Source organism: Barbus barbus (genome assembly GCF_936440315.1).
Source record: "Barbus barbus genome assembly, chromosome: 6".
NCBI lineage: Eukaryota > Metazoa > Chordata > Actinopteri > Cypriniformes > Cyprinidae > Barbus > Barbus barbus.
This window is the reverse complement of record NC_136734.1, coordinates 15,844,775-15,872,502: the sequence shown is the minus strand read 5'-3', so window position 1 is coordinate 15,872,502 and position 27,728 is coordinate 15,844,775. Positions and strand designations below refer to the sequence as shown.

The 27,728-nt window shown below is 36.2% G+C and overlaps 1 protein-coding gene across 1 annotated transcript in view; it reads right to left on the bottom strand.

Annotated features, from left to right (window-relative positions):
* Positions 1-8,129, bottom strand: part of tmem132e (transmembrane protein 132E) — an 85,748-nt gene extending 77,619 nt beyond the window's left edge. The window contains exons 1-2 of the mRNA XM_079419296.1: positions 8,046-8,129; positions 6,236-7,163 (exon numbers count right to left, since the gene is read on the bottom strand). Coding sequence (XP_079275422.1) covers positions 6,236-7,163; positions 8,046-8,115 — 998 coding nt within the window. The 5' untranslated portion in view covers positions 8,116-8,129. The remainder of the gene's footprint in view (positions 1-6,235; positions 7,164-8,045) is intronic.
* Positions 8,130-27,728: the final 19,599 nt, after the last annotated feature.

The window sequence follows — 27,728 nt, the reverse complement described above, 5'->3', positions numbered from 1 at the left end:
TTATAGCTATAATGACTCGCTGGCCAGTTCCTGGGTAAGCTAAAGCTTCCAACAATCTTTACTTAGGTCGCTCTTTAAAGATCCCATTTAATTACTTGAAGAGAGTAGTTCTTTCCTGTGTTGCCATATTTCCTGTTGAAACAGGAAGTTGGAGTGGAAGAAAAAGTATTTTTCCTGGAAAATAATTGCTGAATTGTAAACGTATGTAGGCTAAAAGTAAATCTGTTTCTGCATATCATAACAGTAAAACATATGTTTGTTAGTGTGGTGAGAAGCGTTTAAGCTTCTTTCTTGTTCAGACTTAACCAAGCGGGGAAGAAAATGTTGTAAATGTGGCGCAATAAGATTTCAATTGACTTTGACAGAATGGTGCTGCATGACCAATTTGCTGTAATGATATAATCCTTGGCGGCACAGACGGCCATGTTTTATGAGCAAAAGAAGTTGGCAAGTAAACCGTACTGTTTTGCCAATACTGCTATTGCAAACATAAAATTAAGTGGCATCCTCAGGTGACAGCAGTTGTTGCTTTATACAAGTTTTATTTGAGCAAAGCTCAGAATTCACTTCTCCAAAGACCACACTAGAATACCAAAAACCAAGGTCTTGAAAATTGTTGCTTAAGTTAACAAACCCTTAAGCTCATTGAGTAATTTCATATGTGATACACTGTAAATCAAAAGGCCTTGGTATGATCTAAAGTATGTGAAATGAGAGGATGAAGACTGCATTTGACTGAAATCTGGAGGATAAGAGGAGCAGGAGAGAACAAGAGACCTTTCTCCTTCGAGTATAATAAATGTCATGTCGGATTTCAAACTGTTGATTAGCAGTTCTTAAATGTTACAGCCAGTATTTAAAAAGTTCAATATCTTTAGTTCTAACAAAATCATTGAAAAAAAGTCTGACAAAAAGACCTTTCGTGCAAATTATTTCTTCTTCATTCTTCGTCCGTTAATTTAGCTTGTCTCGTCATAGCAATTGGCATTCTGTCAAATCTCTACAACCTCATTGTCTCATTGTGAACACAGCATTACTTATAAAGAAACTGTGGCAATAATCAAACATTACATTTACCCCCCCCCCCCCCCCCCCCCCCCTACATTTTTTGTTGCATGCAGTGAAACAGAAAAAGTCACAAATCTTTTATTCTATACTGTGACAAATATTTGAATGCAACAGATTACGGGGAAAAAAAAGTAAGGTTGGGACTTGTTTCTATCTGTTGTTTGTTGATTGAATTTTGGCTTAAATGGCCTGGGTTAAAGTGGACTAAATGTTTGGAGATGTCCAGTATATTGTATGTCTCCAGAGAGAAGTCTGTCATTTTTACCAGATGACTGAGTTTTAACATTTTCATCAAACAAGGTAACACAAGGTAAAAAATAAAACATACATGGATCAATCTTTCACAATTAGACCTGTAACATGCATTTATAAAATAGATGAGAGGGTGAATTTTCATTTCATACCAATTATAATTTTATTTTAAGTAAAATAATTTTGTCAAGGTTAATGCTACCACTCTAATCTAGATTGATTCATTCATTTCAAAAACCCTTTTAAGTTGGATAAATATTGCTCTGATTAATTTCATTATATGAAATGTATATATTGTATTAAGTACAATAAATAATAATTACTAAACAATATATTGCTTGTTTAAACAGCTTCAATTTAGTGGTTAACAGCTTGTAAATGTAGCCAACCACTTGCCTGTTGCTTAACCACTTTCAATTATGTATACCAAAATCGCTTCCCCAATGCTAATTATCTGTTGTTAAACATTTCCTCATAAGGCACAAATAACTACAAGCTTGAGGTGAACGCTCGCAGGTGGTGCGTTTAATTAAGCTGCTTTATGGCAGAAGTAAAAAACAAAGTGATGTCTATAAAGATGCGAGACCAGCAGTGGGCAATGTCAGTGGGCCTTGGAATGGGGCATTGTGGGTGCATTGCTTCGTTGATGAGAGCGAGTGTGATGAGTCCAGATGTGGCTGACCAGCAGAGCATAGCAGCGTTGAGGTGACACCTCGTTGAGTCACCCAATCAGACGTGGCGACAGCAATGACACATCCTATAAGAAGCGCGTGGAGAATAGGGCTCACTGAACACAATGAGCTATAGAACACAGGGCGACGATACACGACCTTCAGGCAATGTAGTTTTTTTTTGTGAGGACTAAACCTTCCTCTGAGTAATTGGAATATATGTGCTTTCATAACCTTCACCCTCTGCTACAGACATCATGATAACTCATGGATTGTTTTGTGTCTTGCAGCCGTTCTTTTTTCTCTAATGGCATGCCTGTATACCTTTAAAAGTTACTGTCCTCTCATATATCATTTATCTTGTCATAGATGGATGTGAGCTGTAGCTGAAACATGCGGTCACTCTCCTCTCATTAGGTTGCTGTGATACGCAAATGTTAACATCTCCATCATTTCTGGTATATTCAGACAATGGACGCCAGTTCTTGAATATTATTTATGAAATCTCTAAGAGGTAAGATAACAATGACAAAGACATGCAGAAAACATTGTTTCATCCTCAGCATACTGGCATGATCAAATGACTATGATAACAGAATTCATTAACCCAATAAAGCCTACTTTATCTCATTTGATATGCAAATTTATGTGATCAAAACTTTGCTACAAAACCTGTTGTACACTATTTACAACATGCCCTGTACTGTCTGATTGATAGTTTATACTTTTTAGCAAGCAAACTGCCTTTAAGTATAAGTATGTATTATGTTTAGTATGTATTTCAAGATGAAAACTTACTAGATTGAAGCAATTTAGGTTTACTTGAATATATAATCAAAAATCATGATAAATGTGAGTATCAAAAATAATACTTCAGGCTTTTGAGGAACATTTATCTGTAAATTTATCTCTCAATCATCATTTTATTGCATTTTACACCACAATAACATAATTGAAATAACATCTTACTAAAACATTATTATATGCATTTTATGCAAGTAGTCTGTTATACAGATCTGACTGGCCTTAATTTTTAATCTAAATATCAGCATATCAATTGCATATTTTTGCTTATTTTGGGCCTCATAGTTCTTATTTCATCTTGAATAAGAACTATGAATTTTGAATAGGCTATCATGCTACATGAGCCACAAAAAAAGATACATTTTATTCAACTTTTGTTTTCTTTTACATTTTGTCTAAAGGTTTAATAACCTGTTCTATTTACATTTTTCTGACTATCTTTCATATGTCAGGCCTTACAGTGTTGTATATGTATGCAAAATATGAGTTGGGCAATCCCTTTGAACCATTTAGTTGCCATAAAGTGTTGATAAAGAAACAGCATCTTGTTTTTCCATTATTACCTCACTATTTGCTATCCAAATCTTTATGTGAAATGTGGATGCAATTTATTTTCATGGCTTGAAAAAAGGTTCAAAACTAATGCAAATAGTGATCAGAACTTGATTTAGCATACCCACTTTCTGAATAAAAAGTGCAATCTCACTGCCACAATGCTTTGGCTTTGTTAAGGTGTTCAAAATGTTGCTATGCAGTTTATAGGCTATTTTGGGTTGTTGCTGCTTGGTGGTTACTAAGGAGTTTAGGGTTGTTGCTTACTGGCTCAAATCCATGGAGTCCACCTAAGATCTCTGGTCTCTAAGATGTCCTTGTCCTTAAATATGGACTCCTTCAGTGTATGTTTAAGAGGTTGTTTTGACAGTTTTATCATCTGCAAGCCTAAAAGAATAATAGCAACAGCTCTTCAAAACATGATTCATGCCTGTAGTTTCACACCAATATTAATAAACACTAACTAACCATATTCTGATAACTATTCTGGCCAAGGAACAAGGAATAATGTGTCTTTGTACAATTCTACAGCTCTACATTCAGCTTGAAAACATTATATATAGAATTGTTTCATGACGTCGTGGGTAGGCAAATGATTGAATGTTGCCACTGGCTTTTGCCTCACAACATCTGTTTGTCTGAATTGCTGGAAACTGATTGTACACATACTAATGTAGTCAATTTAATTTAAAAGACATTTAACATTGCCTCAACAGCTCTGAAGTAGCCCCCTGGCAGACCCAAATATAGTCTTTTTTTCTCAGTTGTTAGACGTACAACACTCTGTTTTTCATGATCATTCTACAATGGTGAGCCGGTAATTTTTACCCTGCGATGACTAGCGGGTCAACACTGTCGATCCAAAATATAATATTTTTCCATGATTAATCCCTTTAAGATGAAATCTCTATAAATAACAGATGAAAACAGTTGAAGGTCTTAAACTGTTGGAAAAATTAAAGGAACCTGATGGTGTGAAGGAATGTGAAGTGGGTGGCGACTTCAGCTGAGCTTAATTCATATTTAAAGAGCTCCTTTATTACACCTTTAATAGCCTTTTTTGTTGGTATCCCTCAACTTTTGGCTTCCAGCACAGTTTAATTCACCTCCCATTGAGTTGACTGGCTCAGAGAAAAACTCCAATACAAGTGCATAAAAGTATGAGGTCAGAAAGATTTACTGTTTGGAATTTAATATCATAGCAAACTGAAAAACTACTGCAGATGAACTTTCATTGAATATATTAGGTTGGCAAAAAAGTATTAAATCCTTCCCTCATGACATGGAATCGAAATTAGGCAACTGCTTCTTTACAATATCAATCAGGTTGATGGCCCTTTTTGCCAAAATGCCCCGGGATGAAGATAACTCTTCCAGATTTCACTTCCAAACTAAGGATAATTCTCTACATATGCCATAACATTAAGAGGATTAGGTTTAGGAAATGGATCATGATGCTTGTAGTGACAAGCAGCAATGTACTCTGTCACTATCTGAACACATCACTGTGATATGCCCACATCCGCTCTGTAATTTGAGCAGGCTTTTATTTAAAAAACTGTAATATTGATTTATATGCCTTCAAAAGGAGAGCTGTTTTTAAAAGGTGCACTCAATATTTTTGTAAAACATAAACAAATGAACGGCACTTTTGAAAAATCTGTTAAAATCATGTACAGTCATATAAAAAGGAGCCTAATATAAACTGTTGGATTTTCCCATATTTATCACAATATTGAAACACTCTTGTTAAGAACATATAAGAACATATTCAGATTAATATTATTTTAACAAGTTTCCTGTTATGAGAAATGTTTAGTTGTTGAATAAATGAATCATAACTGACAGTGAATAGGGCATAGTGTGATGCTGCATCCACACCACTAGGTGTCAGTATACCAAGACAACTGCCATAAAAAAATGACAACGCAATGCATTTTTTTCCCATTATTGTTCTTCAGTACAGGTGCAATCCATAAAGTGTAAGAATAATACAACCTACATAAAACTATATAATACTGCAAACACACTGCAACATCTTCTGGCCCATAATGACTATCAGACTTCACAAAAAATGGATCCACTCTGTAGATAAACAGATTAAAGTTCAGCCTATGTCAGATGAAACTTAATGAACTATACTTGCTAAGGCTACAACACAGCTCTGCCTGCTTCTGTTCAGGTTGATGAGTTATCAAAGCCTAATTAATTCATGGTGAATTTCTAAATTGAAGTCTGTGAGGTGACTCTGTTTATGAAGCGTTCCTTCGACATGCCTCAAAGAGCAGCTAATATCCTACCTCCCCTCCCATTTCTCTCATCTGAGGAAAAAAGGCTAATTTTCCTCCGCCTTCAAGGATTTAAAGAATAATTTTACTACACAAGAGCCATAACTCTCCTATTCTGTTGACAATGAAAAATAAAATAAAATAAAACACACAGGCCAGATGAGAAATATGCCTCATATCCCCTTGGCTCTAATTCGACAAGAACTGGGTCAAGCTCATGAGAAATTTAATTTGAACAGATGTCAATTAATACCCATTATGCCTTTACTTTGAAAAGCAGAATCCTTCTCACAATCTCCTAAAGCCTGGCACTCCACTAGAGATTTAGTTAGATCCTCTGTGATTTGTGTCTCGTCACTTGGAAATCAGTTTTCACCTTGTAAGGAATCTGAGTCAATGAGATTTTTTTTCAGCTCTCTGGAGCTTGCAGAAATCGAGACAACGAATGACAAAGGAATAAATCCTGAATTGGTGCATACGTACTGCTATGCATAAATGCCAGTGCATATGCAATAGCTTATACTTAATAAGAGGAATTTGCTTATTATTACATATGAGCCCTGCTAGGGCTTATTATAAGAAATAAGAAAAAAAACTTACTTGAGTGTAAACTGATCCACAGTTGAATTTGGGACCAGGAGCAGGTAGATGCCGAGGGTCTCTCCTGGTTTTAATGGCCTCTCTGGTAGCCTCAGAAAGAGGTTCTTGTCAAGCTGTTTGTCTACCACCAGTTGTTCCTGACTGGGCTGGTACAAACTGATGCTCCCAATACGGAGAAGGGGTTGTTGGGATGAGCTCTCCCCTCTGGATGCCCCTCCTCGGCGTGGGTAGCTATCCCCACATTCATCATTGCTGTCTGGATCATGGAGGGTATAGTAAAGCTCTACTTGAAGGGTCTCCCCACTTAACTCAAGCCCATCTGTCCCTGAGGACTTTCTGCGACCCAACGGTGCTACATTAACATTAAACCATGTGGAAGGGAGATCCAGTTGGGCCAAGCAGTGCGCCAGATTCCCTTGAAGCCTGCAGGAAGTTTTGATCTCCCGAACATCTCTAAAAGCATGCAGCCTCACGCATGGAAGCTTGTCCTGAATCTTGAAGTCATCCCAGTCCCGTCCTGCGATATAGAACAGCACCTGAACCAGTGGGTTACTAGCAAAAACTCTAGACTGTACAATAAAAGCCCGGACCTTCCAGTTGACTGTTAGCCTTCCAGGAATGTCCAAAGGACTTGACGGCTGCAGTAGGTCCTTGGACAACGTCTGGTCTTGGGTGAAAGGTCCAAGTGAGATGTTGATTGCAGGCAGCTCCTTGGTCTGGAAGACCACAAAGCTTTCTGAACGCTGAAGAGGGTGTTCACGCTGGCTGCCATATGGTTTAACTCTGGTCTCTTGGAGAAAGAAGGCCAACTGTGTGTTGGAGAGCTTAAAGTTGGCAGGGAGGTAAATTTCTGGCGGGCTGGAGGTGGTGCTAGGAACTGGGACACTGAAGAGAGCATCTGAACTGGTAGGAGAAACTTTACCAGCAACTGCAAAGACAAGAAAACAAGAAAAAAATATTGTTAAATATGCACTGACAATAGATATAGTTAGCCAAGGATTGGAACAGCTAGTTTAAACTCAGTAGAGCAGATTCAAGAATTCCGGAACTCTAAAGTTCAAGGAACCCTGCTGAACACTGAACCCTTAAGTGGGAACTTTATACAGCTTCACAGGGAAAGACCCTTGAGTTACAGTGCTGCAAGTGGCTCTTGATGGAAAACAACTGGAAAATTACAGGTAGCAATACGCTGGCTTTATTACAACTTATTTTTTGCACAAAAAAAAATTCAAGAACTTTTCTGCATCTGCTGGTGGCAGGGAAATATTCTCCAGTTTGCAAGAAAGTGAATGCTTGTTCTCCCTTTCATGCCTCGAGAGATCAGTTGGCTCTGACAACAGACGCTGATTAATGGCATGCAAGAGTGCGAGGTTTCAGATTAGAAGGATTTGTATGAATTGAAATCATGAGCAATACATTCATATAGTTTATACTGTAGCTTCAATGAGAGGACAGAGCTGGTCATCTTTAACAGAAATTCGCACTATTTGGAGTGAGTTGAGATATCGACTTGCATGCAACGGTTTGTCTGATAACATATTGTACACAGAAGACACCATTGATCTCTATCTCTTGGGCTCCTAAGATTAACTACCTAAGACTAAATGCCCAATCGATTGTTGAGAAACTTCAATACACTGATCATAATCTCCCTGTACTGGAGAGAAATGGAGACACTCAGACCGTAATAGTTAAAGCAAAGTTGACTAATATAAAAATAATAATATAAATCTTTCAAAGCTATAATAACCCTCAGCTCTATTCATCTATAGAACTTGCCCTCAAAAATTAGTGGAACAATAAAACATACTTATCATAATGACAAGTCGTAGTGAACAGAGAATCCATGGCAAATCCACTTGAACAACAAAATGTCCCATATTCCACAAATGCTTTGCATTTAAACAGGGCACTTCACAGCTTGAATCACTTCACAGGTACACACACACACACAAAAAGTATCCGTGCAGCTGAAGCCAAACCGCAGAAAAATTTGATAGCTGCAGATCAAGTTCAGTTCAAGCTTTGAAAACCTGCTCAAAGTTTCCAAACGTGAAAGCACACGAGTAGTATCCTCTCAGTAGAAATCCAACTGTATCCAGAACCTGCTCAAAGATCTGAGAGAGACTGATCACTTGCGCCTGTTGAGAGGCTCCGAAGGCACCTCCTGCCCTGCAGCATGATCAGAGTTAGTCCACATTAACATTCGCTCACTCCATATATCCTCTGCAGTTCCTGTTTGAGTGTGACTCCTCCTAGCAGATCCCGTTCTCCTCTTACAGCCCGAGACAAAGCCTAGACACCGCCCTGTCTCACCACACCTCAACCCAAACTGTAATAAACTCTTTAGCTCTCATTCACAGCCAGTGCAAAAGCACTCCTCCCAGGACACCACCGTGGCAGACTACAAACTACCCTATTACATTCATCTTCTCCCACTGGACGTGTTGAGGCAGACTCTGAATGTGTCTGTGTGAGGGAGAGTGTATTTGTTAGGGGGGCTGGGTTTGGGGGAGGGATGCATAGTTTGAGCGGCTTCAGGCAAAGAGTGGGGGATTAGTAGGAAGATCATTGACGAATTAGCTCTCCTCCTTTCCTCATCCACCAGCCTCTGGAAGACACATTTGAATGGAGATAGGGAATGGGGGATGGGGGTTGAAAGTGGTGGGTCGTCTACCCTTCCAATTGCCCAGAGAGTTCTCGAGCACTCAGAGAAGCTAGGGTGATGCTCTGTGCCAAGATATGCTACTACTACAACAAAAGAAAAGACTACACAAAGAGCAGAAAAAATATCATTCATAGCATTTCTGACCAGTGCATTCCTCAGCCACAATTTGACTTATCGACTGTCACTTTCTGTGATGCAAATAACATCTTTGAAACTCTACTTTCAAGACAGGTCTTCTCCGCTCCATTACATTTCTAACGTTTATCATTGTGCTCATTCAACGGAAAGTTTCAGATTATAAAAGCCCGAAGATTGGGTCTCACTCAAATTCAAAGGTTTGAACACCTTTTGGTGTGGCTGTGGCCTGTGGAAACAGATATGAATACCTCTTAAAGGGATGAGCTAATGCCTCTGAAAGGCAATCCATTACAAACGCATTAAACACCAAAGAGCTCCTCTCAACTATTTTTTTTTCTAGACACAGGCAGTCTAATATATATTTTTCAATAACATCATCGGATTATGTGCTTTCAGTGCCCCCAGGGATATACACTGAGAGGTCACAGATTCAAATACATCATACCCATCACTACATAGGCTCTGCACTGTGTCAAAAAGAAAGCACATATGGCACTACAACATGACACCAAAAATCCACCAAGATCCCTCCTCCCAGTCCCACTAATAGACCTCTGGGTGTAGTGGAGTGGCGACTGCTGTTGCTGAACTCAGTAACAGGATACACATCTGTTGGTCAATGAGTGTGGCTCGATACAATCCTGGGGGCTTTCTGCAGCTTTTTAGCCACAGCCTTATGAAAGATAATGGAATCGTCATGTGTAATATGCCTTTGAAATCCTGGAGTTTCACTGTTTTATTTAACTCGCCGTTGCTGTCATTTTTCTCTGTAATCCCTCTGTAAAATGTTTTTTTTTTTTTTTTGCCACCTGGGCAATGTAAGATGCTGGAAGGAAAACCTATGATTGCAATATTGATGGTGTCATTTGTTTTGGAGTCTGTTAAAGTCAAAATGCTTAAATGGCATTGCATTTCCTGGTTTGAATTACTGAACAAATTGAACAGGGTACTGTGTTAATTAATGAGCTGTACCTCAGAAACATCTCTATAAAGAGACAGGAGTGCTAGTGGAATTGTTCCATTTTAATTATTGCATTCAAGTGTACCCAAAGGAAATGCGCAGGGAGGAAATTGAATGAAGAAGAGGCAGTGAGAATACAAGATGTGACGTGATCAAAGATTGGGATGATGCAATTTGAAAGGTAAATCACCATACGACAGATAAGGAGAATGCAACATTTGATTTGCAAAAACCAAAAATTTGCATAATTCCGTGATTGATAAAGTCACAGCTGTTAAACTGAAGTGAGTATAAAAAATAAAATAAACAACTGCTTTGATACTTTCTGTAATCATTTAATTTTCATGAATACAATTTAAACTGAGATACTTATTTTGTTTGGGGCAACTGTGTACCATTTTCTTTATGTATGCTACATAAACATTCTATGTTGTCAGAAAAATATATTGCTGTTTCATGCATCTGTAAAAACCAAGACACTAAATAACCTCACATTCTAAGTAGCATGAAAAACAAAACTGTTCATCATATTTTGTATAATTTGTTTTAAAATTCAACACAGCATTATAATGCTTCCATCACGTTATAATCACTGTAGTCTCAGCCTCAGACATCACGCTAAACGTCTGATGCATATGGCACACTTTTCTGGAAACACTTCAGGAATGTCGAAGTCGTCATCTGACTGGTTGAATTAAACCGGATTTCCGGGAGACACGAGTGTCGCGTTTATTTTCGGTCCGCCGGGAAACAAAGATGCCGTGGTGCCAAACCGTCGTGTTTACAAATGTGACGGCGAACGCTTATCAGGGTCAACTAAACGCTGGATTTTCAAAAGTATGTAAAATATTTAAAGTTCATGGTATAGAAACTTTAAAATACATCCGAGAGTTTCACACACCGGTTTGTTATTGTGACGACATTTCCACGCCCCGAAACGTGACGCTAAACGAAACGAACTGTGATTCGCCGTTTGACATGTCGGTCAAACGGCCTCATGGGTGGGCCTTGGCCAATGAAAGCTACCATACATTCCAAACCTTCAGCCGTCTGTCTGAGGTCTGGCTACGCGAGACTATTATCACTGAAGCTTCTACTGCCTCTTATTTACATGCACAACCGACACCTCTGCAGTTGGTTACAAAACTCGCAGTTGGTTTTTTTTACAAAAAAAATAAATAAAATTATGAAAGAAAATTTTGATGGAATCTCTGTTAGGCAGTCCTAAACGGAAAAGTGTAACAAGCGTTTCACGTTTAGTTAATCACAGCAGCCGTAATCATGATCTTGATTGTTTATTAGATTAAGTGTGCAGCTTTTACAGTTGTTCTAAGAGTCAGTTATTTTTCATATCACCTTACTGTCTCTTATGATGAGTTCATCGCATTCATCAGTCCATTAATTCACCAAAAATACATTCAACAGGAATTTATAACTATAGGATCTCTGAAGCGTACACCAAACCTTCTGATCCATGGCTATGCTAATGAGTCTGTCAGTTGGAGTGATTCAGAGGCTAGTGAGTGAACTCTGACTTGAGTTAGCATGAGAAGCAACAGTTGCAAATGAAGTGATTTACATAAGAAACAGGCACTCTGACCGTTAGCATCACGTCAGGCCTTGCCGTATCACAAATAGTGATTACCATTGCATTGCATTCTCTTCATTATAGCACTATGGTTTCTGTTTCACTAAAGAGAAGGTGTTGAAAGGAAATGTTTAGAAGGAAATGGGCTTTTCAGATATTCAGACTGTAAACCGCTGACCATATTTTGCCATTATTTCAGCATTCAATACCATGAGCCTTAATGTATTTGCTCCTCTTTGCACCACTTGCCGTTGTCTGTCCTACAAGTGCCTTTTGCGATGAGTGGATGAAAATTGACTTAATAACAGAAAATGTGAGATACTGAGCGGGGAGCTGATTGCTAATGCGGTGCCACTACTTAGTTGCAAAGTCATTTATGGCAGAATTAAATGAAAGGGAATGAGGAGATTTGTCATTAACTATTTGACAGGATATAAATCAGAATGCAGTGAATTCAGATGGTGAGGCGCATTGCCACACATTCAGATTATGAAATATTTAAGTGGCTAATTATAGCAACTAAGCAAAATTATGATTCTATGCGCAGCAGAGAAAAAATTATCCTCATTTCCAGAAGCTGTGAAAATGTTCGAATGACAATTTCAGCATTTGAACATGCACGACATGGCTCAAGCCAGAGAAGTGGATAAAGCGCCTGATTAGATATTAATGTTCTTATCTATTAATTAACTATATTATTTTAAAACCATATAAAATATTTCATAAACACTGATTCTGTAAGATACTGTTATTTAGCATTACAGTGTGATTTGACTGGCTCATGGACCAGAGTATATGAAATAAGATGCCTGCCATAAACAAGTGTATTCATACCTGCCCTCCAATATACACAGGCACAAACACACAAGTATTTTTGCTAACTGCATTGATTGTACTTTAGAAGACTTTTTAATGAGCATGGACAAAAAAATAGGAAGAGACCCATTCCACTGGGAATTCTAATGAGTGTATTGACTGAGAAGGTGTCTGGGTATGTTGATAAATGATTACAAGTGAAGCACATTGCTTTCACCTTCATAAACAATACAGTCTGTAGCAACTTCAGTACACAGAACAGATACTAAATATCTGGGAGGCATTTGAAAAGATTTTAAAGGAGTTTTTTTTTATTCTTTATGAAGATTTGATTATTATTGTTTCAAAGAGGTGGATTTCTCATTTTAAGTCTCTGATATAAATAGCTTAATAAAGTGTACGCACACAACTGGTTTGCACAGATTCATTGCCCAGAATCCTACACAAATCCTGCATAATTTAAACATCAGTCATTCACAAAGTTGTACGTATCCACCCATCACTAAACACATATTTTGACAAATTTCGATCATGCATTCAGCTAGTAAGACTGCAGTATTCTCAGATCAATTTAACAAATTGTCCCATGTTTAAATCTATTCTGTAGATCTTGAAAATGTGAAAAACTACATCAACTGGGGGCATTGGTTAAACAATGTAATTTTAACAAAAAATATATTAAAATGTATGTTTATTAAATATTCGGTTTTGTTATTTGGTTATATATTATGTATAATTTAAGGTTCAATGCAGATTTTAGTAGTATTGGTATGTTAATATTATATTTCAGTCAATATGTATAAGGTAAATTGGTTACACCATTTCGATAGTCCACTTTAGACATTCTACTAACTGTAAGTAACTTTGCAACTATATGTCAACTAATTCTCATTAATTTGCAACTACATGTCTACTAACTCTCAGAGTAGACTGTTAGGTTAGGTTTCGGGTTAGTAGAATAAGTTGAGATACTTGCAAAGTTTCTCATAGTCAGTATGTTGTATGTTGTGGACCCATCAAAATAAAGTGTTAGAAGATATTAAGCAGACAGTCTACTAATATTCTAATGACTGCTAGTTGACATGTAGTTGCAAAGTTACTTACTGTTAGCAGAATGTCTAAAGTGGACTATCAAAATAAAGTATTAATGATAAATTGTATAATTTTTTCCCCCCATTTTAGTCCACGTCCTACCTGGACAAAATTATTTTAAATTGTCATTTGCCAATTTACATTATAAAATCTAATTTACAATATAAAATGTGTATGCAAAATAATTATAAAATAGGAGGGTGAATTTTTATTTCATGCCAACTTGAAAGTTTGAGATGGAATATAGCATATTACCCAGCAGGGACATCCCAGTGACCCATTTATGTACATTTTACATGAACTGTAATATGCCTGAAGCATTGTCATCATATTTTTTCATTAGACATGACTGGTACACATCATATGGGAGAGCTCATATTCATGAAAACCTCATTAAAATTCAGTCAACAGAAAACAAAGCCAAAAAAAATTTTATGAAACAGACATGTGTCTCTCATAATTTGGTTCTCACCGTCTCCTCTTCCCATGGTAAAGAACCCTAAAATTCCCTACCATGTCTTGGTTTTGGTACAGTACTTGCGAGGAACAAGTGAGACAATAATACAATAAACCATAAAACCATAAGCCTTGAATATTGCTGTTGAATTTGAAAAGACTGTGATCTTGGCCTGTCAGCTGTTGCATTCTAGAGGGGACACTTCTCTTCATAAACTAAGATTGCACAGATTCAAATGTAATAGTGATTTTTAAGAATAAATAAATGAAACAGACATGTGTCTCTCACAATTTGGTTCTCGTCTTTTTCTGTTCCCATAGTTAAGCCCCCTAAACACCCTACCAAGTCACCATAACCAACAAGTTTTGGTACGATATTTATGAGGAACAAGTAAAGTGAAAATCCTGCAATATCTCCAGATGTTCTATCTGTGAGACTATCGAATGCAACAGATTAAGCAGATTAAGACCCACCACGAACACTTTTCATTAACGTCTGCACCGAGAGCACTATTTCAGAACAGTTTTCATTCAAGAAATGCTAGTCGTGGTCTTTTATCGGAATGACTTCACTAAGCTGGCAAGGATTTGGAGATGAACACCCTCCCCTTTCCTGACAAACTGCTTATCGACAAGTAGCAAATACAATAAACCGTAAAACCTTAAGCCTTGAATATTGCTGATGAATTTGAAAAGATTGTGATCTTGGCCTGTCAGCTGTTGCGAGCCATGTGGGGCACTGGTCTTGATAAACTACGATAGTACTTATTCAAATGTAATAGTGATGTATGGCAAAAACGAACATTAAAGTTTAATGTAGTATTATAGGTCAAAGCTAAAACAGAGCCAGACTAAACAAGAGAGAATTACAGGCTTGTGTTATAAAACACAGACATTTTACTGCACACAACCATTTTCATTGTCTTCTGTCAAAGCAAAATATCCACACGCCCATATGACAAGTTCATTCAAATCATTACTGATTAGCCACTGGATATGAACATTGGTGTGACATACACGAAGCTACTCAGGAAATGGATGTGACATGTCTTGTGCATCAACTGCACCACTCAAGCTGTCATCCAACTCTTTCATGCATGACTGTCACCAAAGTGTCTCTAAATTTCAGTGTGTCTGCAGGCACAATGGAAAAGTTCAATGAATATGTAAGCATCAGTCTTATGTAGACCTAAGAGATGTACGTCTTTTGGCATTGCAAAACTCCTTAGGATCACTTTGATAATCACTTTCTAATTTTCTCACATGATTAGGAAGAACCTTTTTTTGCGTTTTCAAAGAATGCACTGAACCCGCTGGCAGAACTAGGAGATGTTTTCATCATAGATATATATATACATAGATGACTCATTAGTGACTGCTTTTATGGGCTGCTACATGCAAGCTGTCCACCATATTAAAATTGTGGATGTGTCAATTGTGTAATCTACATATACATATGATGGTTTTCATATTTAGATTATGGTGAAAAAAATTGTTATAATAATGCATAGACCAAAGATAACGCATGAACCACAGATAACGCATGAACCAAAGAAACCAATTTCATGATACATATGATGCTTCTGGATCATTTTTTTTAAAGCTTGAAAGTAAATGCATTGAAAAAAACAAAAACAAAAAAAAACAGACATTATTTAAAATATTTCCCACTGTGTTCCACAGTAGAGAAAAAGGTTTGGAAATTGATAATTGTAGTCAATGCAGTCAACAAATTTTACAGTACTTTATTAATAAGGTGTAATCCAGGGAACCTATGTTTTTTTTATATTACAGCTCATTCAATATGATTATACCAGACATTCTAGTAAGCAAATTAATCTATCTTGTCTCTGCACCTAGATAAAGGACTTCCTCACTAGCTGTGTCACCATTACAGATTTGCACAAAACTTTTGCGATATTTTATAAATGTCGATAAAAAAACGATTGCAAAATGACGGCGTTTCCATTAACCAATGTTATGCAACTAAAACTTAATTTCTTCCTCTCGTGATAAGTCATGGTGACAGATGTTGGTGGCTTTACGTATATCGCAGCAACTACACTAGCTGTTATTTTTAGTCGAAGGAGACATAGGAGTGTATCTTTAGCGAAGCAGCACGGAGAGCCGCTTCTGGGATGCTTCTGAAACGAGCCTTGACTAGAATGGCTGTGTCAGACATGTGCAGTGCAAATAAGGGGTTATCCAAGCATTAATGGCAAGGAAAGCCTCTTACACTTGAGAGCGGCCATGTATGAGGTGTTTCTTGGTGGTTATAATGCATTAATGAATGATCATGTGACTTATGTATGCCAGGTGACCTGTAAATTTGTTTCCATTGAAGTTTTGCAAAGTATTCCTTTATTGAATTTTCTGAAAAACCACCTCATGTAAGCGTAAAAACTTTTTGTGGTATTGGCATGTTTCCATTGGGCATATTTTCAATTCACAATTTCAATTTGCACAACTTGAAAGGTAATGGAAATGCAGTTACTAACCCGTACGCAAAACTGTCAGATTTGGCCCCCACCTCTCCTCCACCATAACGCTCAACACTGGCTCTCCAGAAGGCTGTGCATTGAGCCCTCTACTCTACTCCTTGTACACTTGTGACTGTACTGTCACTCATTCTACCAACACCACCATCAAATTTGCCAACGATACTACAGTTATTGGACTTATCTCAGGAGATGATGAATCCGCCTACAGAGATGAAGTCCAGAAACTAGAGATGTGGTGCTCTGATAACAACTTTTCTCTGAACATCTCCAAAACAAAAGAGCTCATTCTGGACTTAAGGAGATGCAGCGTGCATCAATGGGGACTGTATGGAAAGGTCCACACCTTAAAATTCCTGAGAGTCCACATATCCGATGACCTCTCTTGGTCTGCTAACACCTCAGCAACAATCAAAAAGGCACAGCACTTCCTCAGAGCGCTCAGGACAATGACTTGGAGTGTAAGCTGCTGGTGTCCTTTTACTACTCCACCATCAAAAATGTGCTAGTGTACTGCATTTCAGTATGGTACTTCAGTTGCACTGCAGCAGAAAAGAGAGCCCTCCAAAGGATAATCAGCACAGCCCAAAAAATCACTGGCTGTTTACTACCATCCCTGGAAAGCATTGCTCAATCCCACTATCTCTCAAAGGCCAAAAACAGCATCAAGGACACACTGCATCCAGGAAACCACCTGTTTAATCTCCTGCAGGCGCTACAGATCCTTAAGAATAAGGACCACTCACTTACAGGATAGTTTCTTGCCAGTTACTTTCAGGACTTTAAACTCACAAAAGCACTAATGCACTAAGGCAAAGGTTGACATGAAAATACAATTTCTGCTCACGTTATTCAACTATACAGTGCTGTTAGAAAGTTTGTGAAACTTTTAGAATTTTCTATATTTCTGCATAAATATAACCCAACACATAATCCGATTTTTTAATATATATGTGACCCTGGACCACAAAACCAGTCATAAGGGTTAATCTTTTTTAAAATTGAGATTTATACTTCATCTGAAAGCTGAATAAATATGCTTTCCAACTATTATTCCAACTAATTGAATATCTGGAATCTGAGGGTGCAACAAAATCTAAAGATTGAGAAAATTGCCTTTAAAGTTGTAAAAATTAAGTTCTTAGCAATGCATATTACTAATCAAAAATTAAGTTTTTATATATTTACCGTAGGTAATTTACAAAATATCTTCATGGAACATGATCTTTACTTTATGTCCTAATGATTTTTGGCATAAAAGAAAAATCAATAATTTTGACCCATACAATGTATTTTTGGCTTTTGCTACAAATATACCCCAGTTTGCTACAAATATACCCAGACTCTCTCTCTCTCTCTCTCTCTCTCTCACACACACACATTGCAATATTTCATTCAAATTTAAGTTTTATATAATTTCAAACTCTCAGACATTTCAAACTAAACTTGTTTTTGCTACTGCACTTTAAAAACCTCTGTGAATTATCTATGATTGGCTAGTTACTTTGCGTATGAAATGAATTATAACGCCCCCGCCAAGCTGTTGTATACTGAATATAAGTAATAAAATGTGGGTGAGCTTTACACTGTGGACATGAGAAAGAACAAAGAAAATCCATTTTTCATGATATGTCCCCTTAAATAACAACATTCATTATATCCTTTAAATACATCCATCGGTATGTAGTGAGCAAATGAAACTGTATACGTAACTTGAATAATGTGAAATTACACATTATTATTGTTATGACCTTTATAATGATAATGTGATTCAGGTTGCGCTGAATATGGCCATAAAATGGCTCTAATGAAGCGTGGTGTATGAGGACGAGCGCAGTTCATTATAAATGTTCAGCAGGTGTTTATTTTTTGACACAGCACAATCAGATGATAGACATCAGTACTGATGGGATATCTATACCCTGGAGCTAAAGCGGTCATGTCAATAGATTGTTACCTGCTGACACTTCCCCAGAGAGAACAGAGCTGTAGATGCAGCCTTGAGCTTGACAGGGGTCATCGATATCACAGTGCATGAGAACTCATTCCTCAGCTTCAGTGGCCACACATTTACACCATTATCACTGAAGTCCATATATGACAGTTTTACAAAGTCAGCAAACAAAAACTCACACAGTCCAACCTGAGTGCATTTTGACATATTATTTTTCTCTATTGTTTAGACCTGACAGTGATGGTATGTGACTGTATATATATTTTTTGCTAAACAACCAATAGGTGCCACCATGATGACTAGCTACTTCCGTTTTACAGTTTTCCATGATAAATTGAATTGAAAAACAGAACAAGGTTTAAATGTACAAAATAAACTTTCACTGCAAACTAGAATCATTTGTGATGCAAGAATTAAATATGAGATAGAATTCAATGTGTGTTCTGTTTGACTACCACAAAAAAGGAAACATTTATATAGAAAACCAGCAAATTAAAGAAGACTGTCCATGCACAGATTTTTGAATGGTAGTGTATATCCTCAGAAATATCCTTTATCAAAATGCTTACTTAATACTTAAGACAATAGATATTCACTTGCAGGACTGTATATTCTGTTTTGGTTCCAATTACATCTCTGAAATAATCACAAGTCTATACACATTTTCACAATCTTTCCTGCCTACGTGGCCAGAAAAGGCTGCAATGAGGATAAGTCTATATGCTATATAAGTCAAAAATCTAATTAATTAGCACCAAGCATAAAATGAATAACAGCCAGTTCAGGACATAAAATAACCAGCTTGAGTCACGTTTAGATAGGCCTTTTAAGGACACATGTGATATCACTGAAGTCATTTTCAAAGGGAATGCTTCCAATTTCATGAAAGCGTTGAAAATGAGGCCATGCTATTAGGTCAGAACATATTCAACCTGTTGCACAATGCCTTCAACTCAGACTTGTCATGCTTCAGATCGGACCGATAAAAGGAAACAATGGTTAGCGATGATTTCTTGATCTCTCTTGCGAGAGCCAGCAGATAAAAGGAAACAAGCCATTTCTATTAAATATTCAAGAAACTCTCACAAGCCGAGCGTATGATTTATTGATTGAAAAAGCGGAACAATAGAGAGCAATTTTTTTTTAAAAGCTCCTTGGAGTGAAGGCAACTTTTTATTAATGTGTAAGAGGTCGAAGAACTACGAGGACCTCTCTAGAGCCATTTGAACGTTTAGCTCGGCTGTATTGGGTTAACACCATTCACAAGACGCTAATGGACTGCCCTGGGAACTTTTCTCAAAGCTAGTACCAAGGTTAGCCTTCCTTCAAAACAATCCTTCGGGGGAGATATTAAATTCACCTAGAGACTGGAGAAATAGGCTGAGAGGGGGAAAAAGCTGAAACAGCAATTTGTTTTTTAAATCAAGCAGAGGCTTGGGAATACGGGACGTTCAGGATCACCATACCACAAGCGCCTTTACAAAGTGGTTTTTTTATGCTATGTTGGGCTTTTGCTCCTTAATAGGCCACAGTAGAGAAGTCGTTTGCACCGCCGCTTTGCAGTCCATTGCATTTTGGCCTATCTATGCATTTATACAAGTTATAAAGGCCAGTGTCCGTGTGCGGTTAAGGTCGTGGTCCCCCACCAGCATACACAAGTTTTGTTTGATCTAATTTATGTACCCTAGCCTACATCTGTCTTCTCAACCTCTGTCCCTGGTGGCAAAAATAAATAGTGGATTTGTTGTTCAGTTTTCACTTAAATTGGTACCGGTACCTTAAAGGTACTGCATAGTTTTTGAGTCTATGAATATTAATTATTTTTCTTAATATACTGTAAAATAAAATGTAATTTCAAATTCATCCACATACACATTCATTTATTTTATTTATTATTATTATTCTTTTTTTCTCAGATGTTCAATTTTGTTGAGGTGATTTGCACCAATTATAATTCAGTGTTACATGACAATTTTCTCAATTCTCTCCTTTATGTGAGCTTTTTAATTGACTTCAACATAGATATAAATATGTAGATACTGCATTAACAACTTGTCCTCATTATCATGATACATTTGCATGCTTTACATATTAGAAAGGTCAACAGCCGCATGAGAATTGAGAGATGCAGTCTGAAACAATCCCAGCAAAGGAATTTCACAAGATGTGGTCTATCATAAACGTCAGATCATTCTGCATGTAGTAGATGAGACAAAAGTCACAATTAAACAGAGTATTAGTTTAACATCACTGAACACCGAACATCAGAGGACAGCCTGACTGTTTTAAATTTCTTATTTTGAGAATAGTCTTTTTTTTGTCAAATACAATGAATGTCATTGAGCACCAAAACTGTTTGAAAACCAATATTCTTCAAAAAATCTTCTTTCTTGTTCTACAGAAGAAAATAAAGTCATTGAGGTTTGGAATTTCATGAGGGTAAGTACATTAGGACAGATATTGCATATTATTATTATTATTAGGTTCTCAAAGATTCAGGTTGAAAGTTTTTTTGTCTCCTATTGAGCACTTTGCAGTATGTGTAGTATGCAGAACTACTTAAACTCAACCTCAAAAAAAAAAAAAAAATTGGATGATTGAACTTTTACGTAATCATTGATTTCTTGATCTGAGTAAACTAAACCATAGGGCAGTATAACTACCCCATCTTTTTAGCCTTGTCCCACTACAATCACTTTTAAAGTCCCTACAGAGCACAAGCACATGTCCACTCACTAAAAGTGGTATGCCAGGTTCAATTTTAAAGCGGCCGGTCACAAGTGCTCCTAAATCACCTGTGGATTGGCTCAGGATCTTAATAGTTCTAAAACACTTTGTGGAGGTTAATACTATTTTTGTCTGAATTAACCCTTTCGGACTTTGTCCCTATTACTATGGATGGCTTGTTTTTCCAGGTTTTCTTATATGCAATATGTGACTCTAATTGGGATCCTGTGGCTCTGTATGGTATAATGTTTTCAAGTGTGCTCTCAAGGTAACTGCACAGCTAATCATACAGTTCTTGGAACTCTCCTTCTGAAAAGGGCCTGTTATGTTTGACGATTTTGCACTTGTTGGTGCTTTAGCTGTTGACTGACAAACAAAAATGTTCTGACAGGCTGGTAAATTTGTGTATCGGATCCATTTTTGACTTGTCATGTAGACAGGCTGCAAGCATCATTAGCATTAAAGGTGCTTTCATGTACTGTACTTCATAACTGAAACACTCCCCTGAAATTTAAAGCACACTGGACTAAAAAGAAGTAGAATATTATTTTGTCAATTGTTCACATCTTGCTATAATGAAAAAATCTTGTGCATACAATTGAGGAATTGCTGTTAGCAGTTAAAGGCTTAAAAATGTTTTGAGGATAAATTACCAGATGACTTATTTAGACCACATGGAGGGAGATATCCAGCCTTATACAGATTATTAAAATGATTGGTTAATTATGTGCACAAGCAGACTTCACAGTAAGCTAACTTTATTTATTTTAGTGCTGTCAAACGATTAATCGCATCCAAAATAAAAGTTTTTGTTTACATAGTGTATGTATGTGTACTGTGTTTATTTATTATGTATATATAAATATACACACATTAAGTATATATTTAGAAAATATTTACATGTATTTATATTATTATTTTTATAATCTATATAAATATTTAATATATAAACAACATATTTTTCTTAAATATATTCATGTTTGTATTTATACATACATAAATATACACAGTACACACACATATATTATGTAAACAAAAACTTTTATTTTGGATGCGATTAATTGCGATTAATCGTTTGACAGCACTAATTTATTCAGTTTCAGTTGAAAAAAACAGTTTGAATGAGACACTATGGATGTCCTGCCTCAGCCGACTGGTTTGTTTGATGTCTCACCCCAGTCATGTTTACTGCCAAACATGTTTCATAGCCAGAGAGATTTGAGATAGCTGATTGGAGTTGTGACCTCATTATGAATAACAAGCAAGATGTGATTGTGTGGCTGGCCAAATTTGTTGAAGACTATCTGAGTAAATAAACATACAACATTAACGGCATTAAACCAGTAATAAAGAGGTGAGAGGAATGTTGTGAAATCTGAGTAAAAGTGCCCACTTAGTCCTGTTAATCTTGTCAACGAAATTACTGATGAAAATGGGTGTTATTTAATTTCTTGAAGACCGAATCAGTATTTTAGAATGATTTCTGAAGTATCGTGTAGCATTAAAGACTGGAGTAATGACTGCTGAATGAATGAATGTTTTAAATTATAATATTTTACAATAATACTGTTTTTACTGTATTTTTGATTAAATAAATGCAGCCTTAGTGAGCATAGGAGACTTGTCAAACTTTTGAACAGTAGTGTGCAACATAAATGTAATGTTATAACATGCGTTAAGACAAATACAAAATTATTTACAAGTGAACTTGCGTTAGTCAGAATGTGTAAGCAACATTGTGAATGCATAAAATTAAAATTAGTTTATTCCCATCAAATAAAACAGATTTTCTTGTTGAATAATTATAATACAGCCATTTTAGTATGAGGAAAACTGACATATAATTAAATATTTAATACTGACTAAACTTTTTTACAGATATCTTTAAGACATAAAAATGAAAATTAAGACATAAAAATGTTAAAACAAGCATATAAATGAACAGTTATCCTAATTTCATAAGTACCCTACTTTTTTCAACTAGTAAAGCAGATGTTCGAGGCCAATAAGAGCTGTTGGCTCACAGGGATCCAGGTTTGGGCTTCACCTGGATCAAGTCTGAATCAGACCCCCCCCCCCGCTTATCTTCACTTTCCTGCAAATAAAGGGCAAAAAAGCCCCAAAATACAGTGTAATGGAGAAAATGTCTCTCTACCCATTTCCGCCTGGTATCCTTTCAACATTTGCGCATTTTCGGGTTCTTTTCCCCACAAAGCCTACAAAAAGAAAAAGTTCCTAACAAATAATTCTGTTTTTCTATCAGTCAGTGCTTTCTGACACTGACAATAGATTCCCTTGTGTCCAACAGGGATGTAAGAAGCTGAGCTACATTATGTGCTTGTGCATTCTGGTCGTAACTGAGAAGAGAAGCACTTTGACGAAGAGCTGGGCACAAGGATAAACAGCACTAGCAGTTTTGTCAAAAGGATTTCCTTGCTTGTGGAGCAGTCTATCACATCTCTGTCTCTGTCATGGTGATAAGAGGTGTGAATGGGAGATTAACAGCCCGCCTGTGACAGCTTTACCTTGGTTCTGCTAAAAAGACAGGGAAGCTAAACCCTCGGAAAACACTTTAACTGTCACTGCTTAAAATCCCACCTCCTGCGAGTGACTGCGAGATAGACGGGACAGGAACGCTACACTCTAAGCAGACTGAAGCAAAGCATAACATTTCACTTAAATATGCAGCACTTCTCTATGTGCATCAAAAGTCTGCCAGTCTAGGCCAAAGGGACTTTTATTTGCCCTGCTAATACATTTTCTCTGTTCTGGATCGCAAGTGTCAAAAAATATTTTTTATAGTGCTGTCAAACGATTAATCATTTCCAAAATAAAAGTATTTGTTTACATAATATATGTGTGTCTACTGTGTATATTTATTACGTATATATAAATACACACACATGCATGTATATATTTAAGAAAAATATAAATAAACATGTTTATATATGATATAATTTATATAAATATATACACAAACACATGCAAATATTTTGAAAATATATGCTGTGTGTGTGTATTTATAAAAACATAATAAATATACACAGTACACACACACATATATTATGTAAACAAAAACTTCTCTTTTGGATGCGATTAATTGTTTAACAGCACAATTTTTTTATATTTTAAACATTAATATATTAAATATTTGTATACTTATTATTTTGTTGTCCCTAACAAACAAAAATAAATAAATAAAAGGCTATAAACTGGCAGTTAAAATTTGGAACAATAAAATTTTTTAAAAGAATGTTTCTGCCCACTAACGCTGCATTTATTCGATCAAAATACATTAAAACATTTACATTGTGAAATATTTTTACAATTTAAAATATATATATTTTTTTTCTGTGATAATTTTCAGGACTCCAGTCTTCAATGTTACACGATCCTTCAGAAATTACAAGAATAAATTACATTTCATAATATATTCAAACAGAAAACAGTTCATTTTAAATATTTTACAAGATTTCTGGTTTTACTGTATTTTTGATCAAATAAATGCAGCCTTCATGAGCATAAAATAATTAAAACTTTTGACTGGCAGTGTAACTATAAAGTAACAAAAAGTATTTATATTTATTTTATATGTTTTAAACAGTTATACTCTGCTGCAAACAACTGAATACAGTGCAAGAAAAAAAAAAGTCAGCAATGTTCAAAACAGCGCAGAGAAATAGTTTCATTTCAAAAACACAGGTACACAATTACTGAACACAATGATTTATGAACCAGCCTAAAACTCTCTCACACTGGTCCAAAACAAACAAAGGTCTTGAACCTTTTGTCTAAATCCCACTTGGCACTTAAATATGACACCAAATAAGCAGGTAAATTATGTGTTAAATAATGGCTCGAACCTTATGTATAATTAGTGGATTAGAGCTTTCTGGGAAATGGTTTTAACATGCACCTGAGAGCCAAAAAAAAAATAGCAACATAATTACAGGTTGATTCAGCAGACAGGACTTCAAAAATAAACATGAGCTTTGCTGTCCTCGCTGTGGATTGACAGCAATAATAACAATTCTCCTTCCTTTCTGCATCAGTTTAAAGTTGTTTTTTCATAAAGAATTACAGTTACAATCTCTTTTATTTGACAGAATTTATTTGCCATTTTTTGTCTAAGCCATTTTAATTTCATGGCCATACATATTTTTGAGAGCACAATTTTACAAATAAGGTCCATATTATACTTTTGACTTTATTTAAAAAAAAAAATGTATAAGCATATTTTGAATATTTAAAAAAATACACTAGATTTTTGTTTGTAAACACTGGAGAATCCAAGGTTGTGTCATTAATAACTCAGCATTTTTTGTAATTCTGTGCAATAATTTAATCAACTCGTTAATTCCCATTCGTATTCTTTATGAACTGCAAACTGCAAAATGTAGGACTTCGCATTTCTTTCAATGTTTGTAAGAAATTAAAGGGATACATCACCCCAAAATGAAAATTCTGTCAACATTTACTCACCCCCAAGTTGTCATAAACATGTAAATATTTCTTTCTTCTGCTGAAATAAAATATCAAAATATCTTCTTTAATGTTCAACAGAAGAAACTCGTAAAGATTTTGAACAACTTGAAGGTGAGTGACAATTTGTTTTTTTAGTTGAACTACCTCTTCAAGTCTTCTCGCTCCACAGCGTGTTTTCCTAATAGCACCAAATTTAATGAATACTTCTGTACTGTTGTAAACACAGTCATTGGCCTAGTTACTGCATTTGCCTTTGTAGGACAGCTTAACCACCAACGTAAGGATGTGCATGTGGACTTCTTGTTTTTGCACATGTAAACACAGTCATTGTGAAACTCATTGCATCATATATGAGCTGAGCTATTTACAGTATCTTGTTAAAAATGGTGAAAATGGTTCCTAATGTATTCTCTCGGTGGTTTAATCTAATGAATATTTCACGTGTAAGTCATAGCAATTGCAGTTCTACAGATAAACGTCTAACATTTTTTTTCTTTAGTAGACCGCTTTTATTTGAATTGTGCATCTTCCTAAACCATTGTTTAGCAAAGTTACTGCCCACTACAGTGAGTATTTTCTTGCCAAAGCCAATTTCATTCCCATTTGGAGCTTGGTGGGTGTTAATTTTACACTCAGACATGAGATGACAATTTTGTCATATTTGAAAAATGTGCAAAAACAAGAAGTCCACATGCACATCCTTACGTTGGTGGTTAAGCTGTCCTACAAAGGCAAATGCAGTAACTTGGCCAACATTGAAAGTAAGGGGGGAAAGTTTGAATTTTGGTTTTATATTTGGATCTTCTCTTTGATTGTTTAGCCAAAACATGCCTGAGAGTCCTAGGGTTGGAGGAATATCTTGAACATCTTCTTTTTAAGGGGAAGTCGTGGCCTAAAGGACTCGTAATCCAAAGGTTGTGGGTTCGAGTCTCAGGCCGGCAGGGATTGTAGGTGGGGGGAGTGAATGTACAGCACTCTCTCCACTGAGGTGCCCTTGAGCAAAGCACCGAACCCCCAACTGCTCCGGGTGTGTGTTCACGGTGTGTGAGTGTGTTCACTGCTGTGTGTGTGCACTATGGATGGGTTAAATGCAGAGCACAAATTCCGAGTATGGGTCACCATACTTGGCCGTATGTCACGTCACTTTCACTTTCAGTTATGAAATGAGTTCAACTGGGCAATATAGCATTTAGAAAGACGTTAAGAAATTTCTTAAGATAAACTAAGTTTGTAAGAATGTTCCTAAGTGCAATTCTTGAAGGAAGTTCACAAATGCTTTCTTAAGAATATCTTTTCTTTTTCTCTAGAAGAAAATGGCAGACCATGATGATCTGATTGTGTGCCGTTTTCTGGACTTTCTGATAACCTCGAAAACTGTTAAAAAACACATGAAAACCAGTTGAAAACTAAAGAAAAACACTTTAAAGGCCATCTTTTTGTACTGTCTGCAGATTTAATTTATTTGCACTTCGACTTTCTTTTGCTCACTTGGATACTATTGCTGTAAATGTGTCCTGTGCATTAGTGTTCTCATATTAGAAAAAAGGCCACTATTATATATTATTATATATAATAGTGAATATATGGAAGTAGTGCTATGCTGTAATGATTAATATTTGAAACAACTTAATACATTCATTAAACATCTCACCATTGGGGATTTAAGACCAGTTGGAACTTTAATTAATTAATAAATTTTTTACTTCTTTTAAGAACATTCCTTTATGGAATTAAGAGTTTCTCAAAAATTTAAAGAAAACAAACATTCTTAATAAATGTGCTTAGGAACACAGAATATAATGTATTCTTAAGTTAGAAAATATGAAGAAAATATCATTTAAGGAGAATTTTATGAATATGACCCCTAAATTTTAGTTCAAACTAAATTGACAAAACGTGTAGTTACTGGTTTTTGCCTTTGCGCAGCAGTGTAGTATAATGGTTAAAGACTTAACCTGTTAATGCAAAGGCTACAAATTCAATTCCAAGTCGGACTGACTCATCATCTGGATATTAACTGAGATCCCATTCCAGCCCCATTGTGTTCTCCAGCAAGGTGCTTGACCTGAAGTAGCGCCAAAGGGAATGTCCCTACAATCAGTACAGTGTA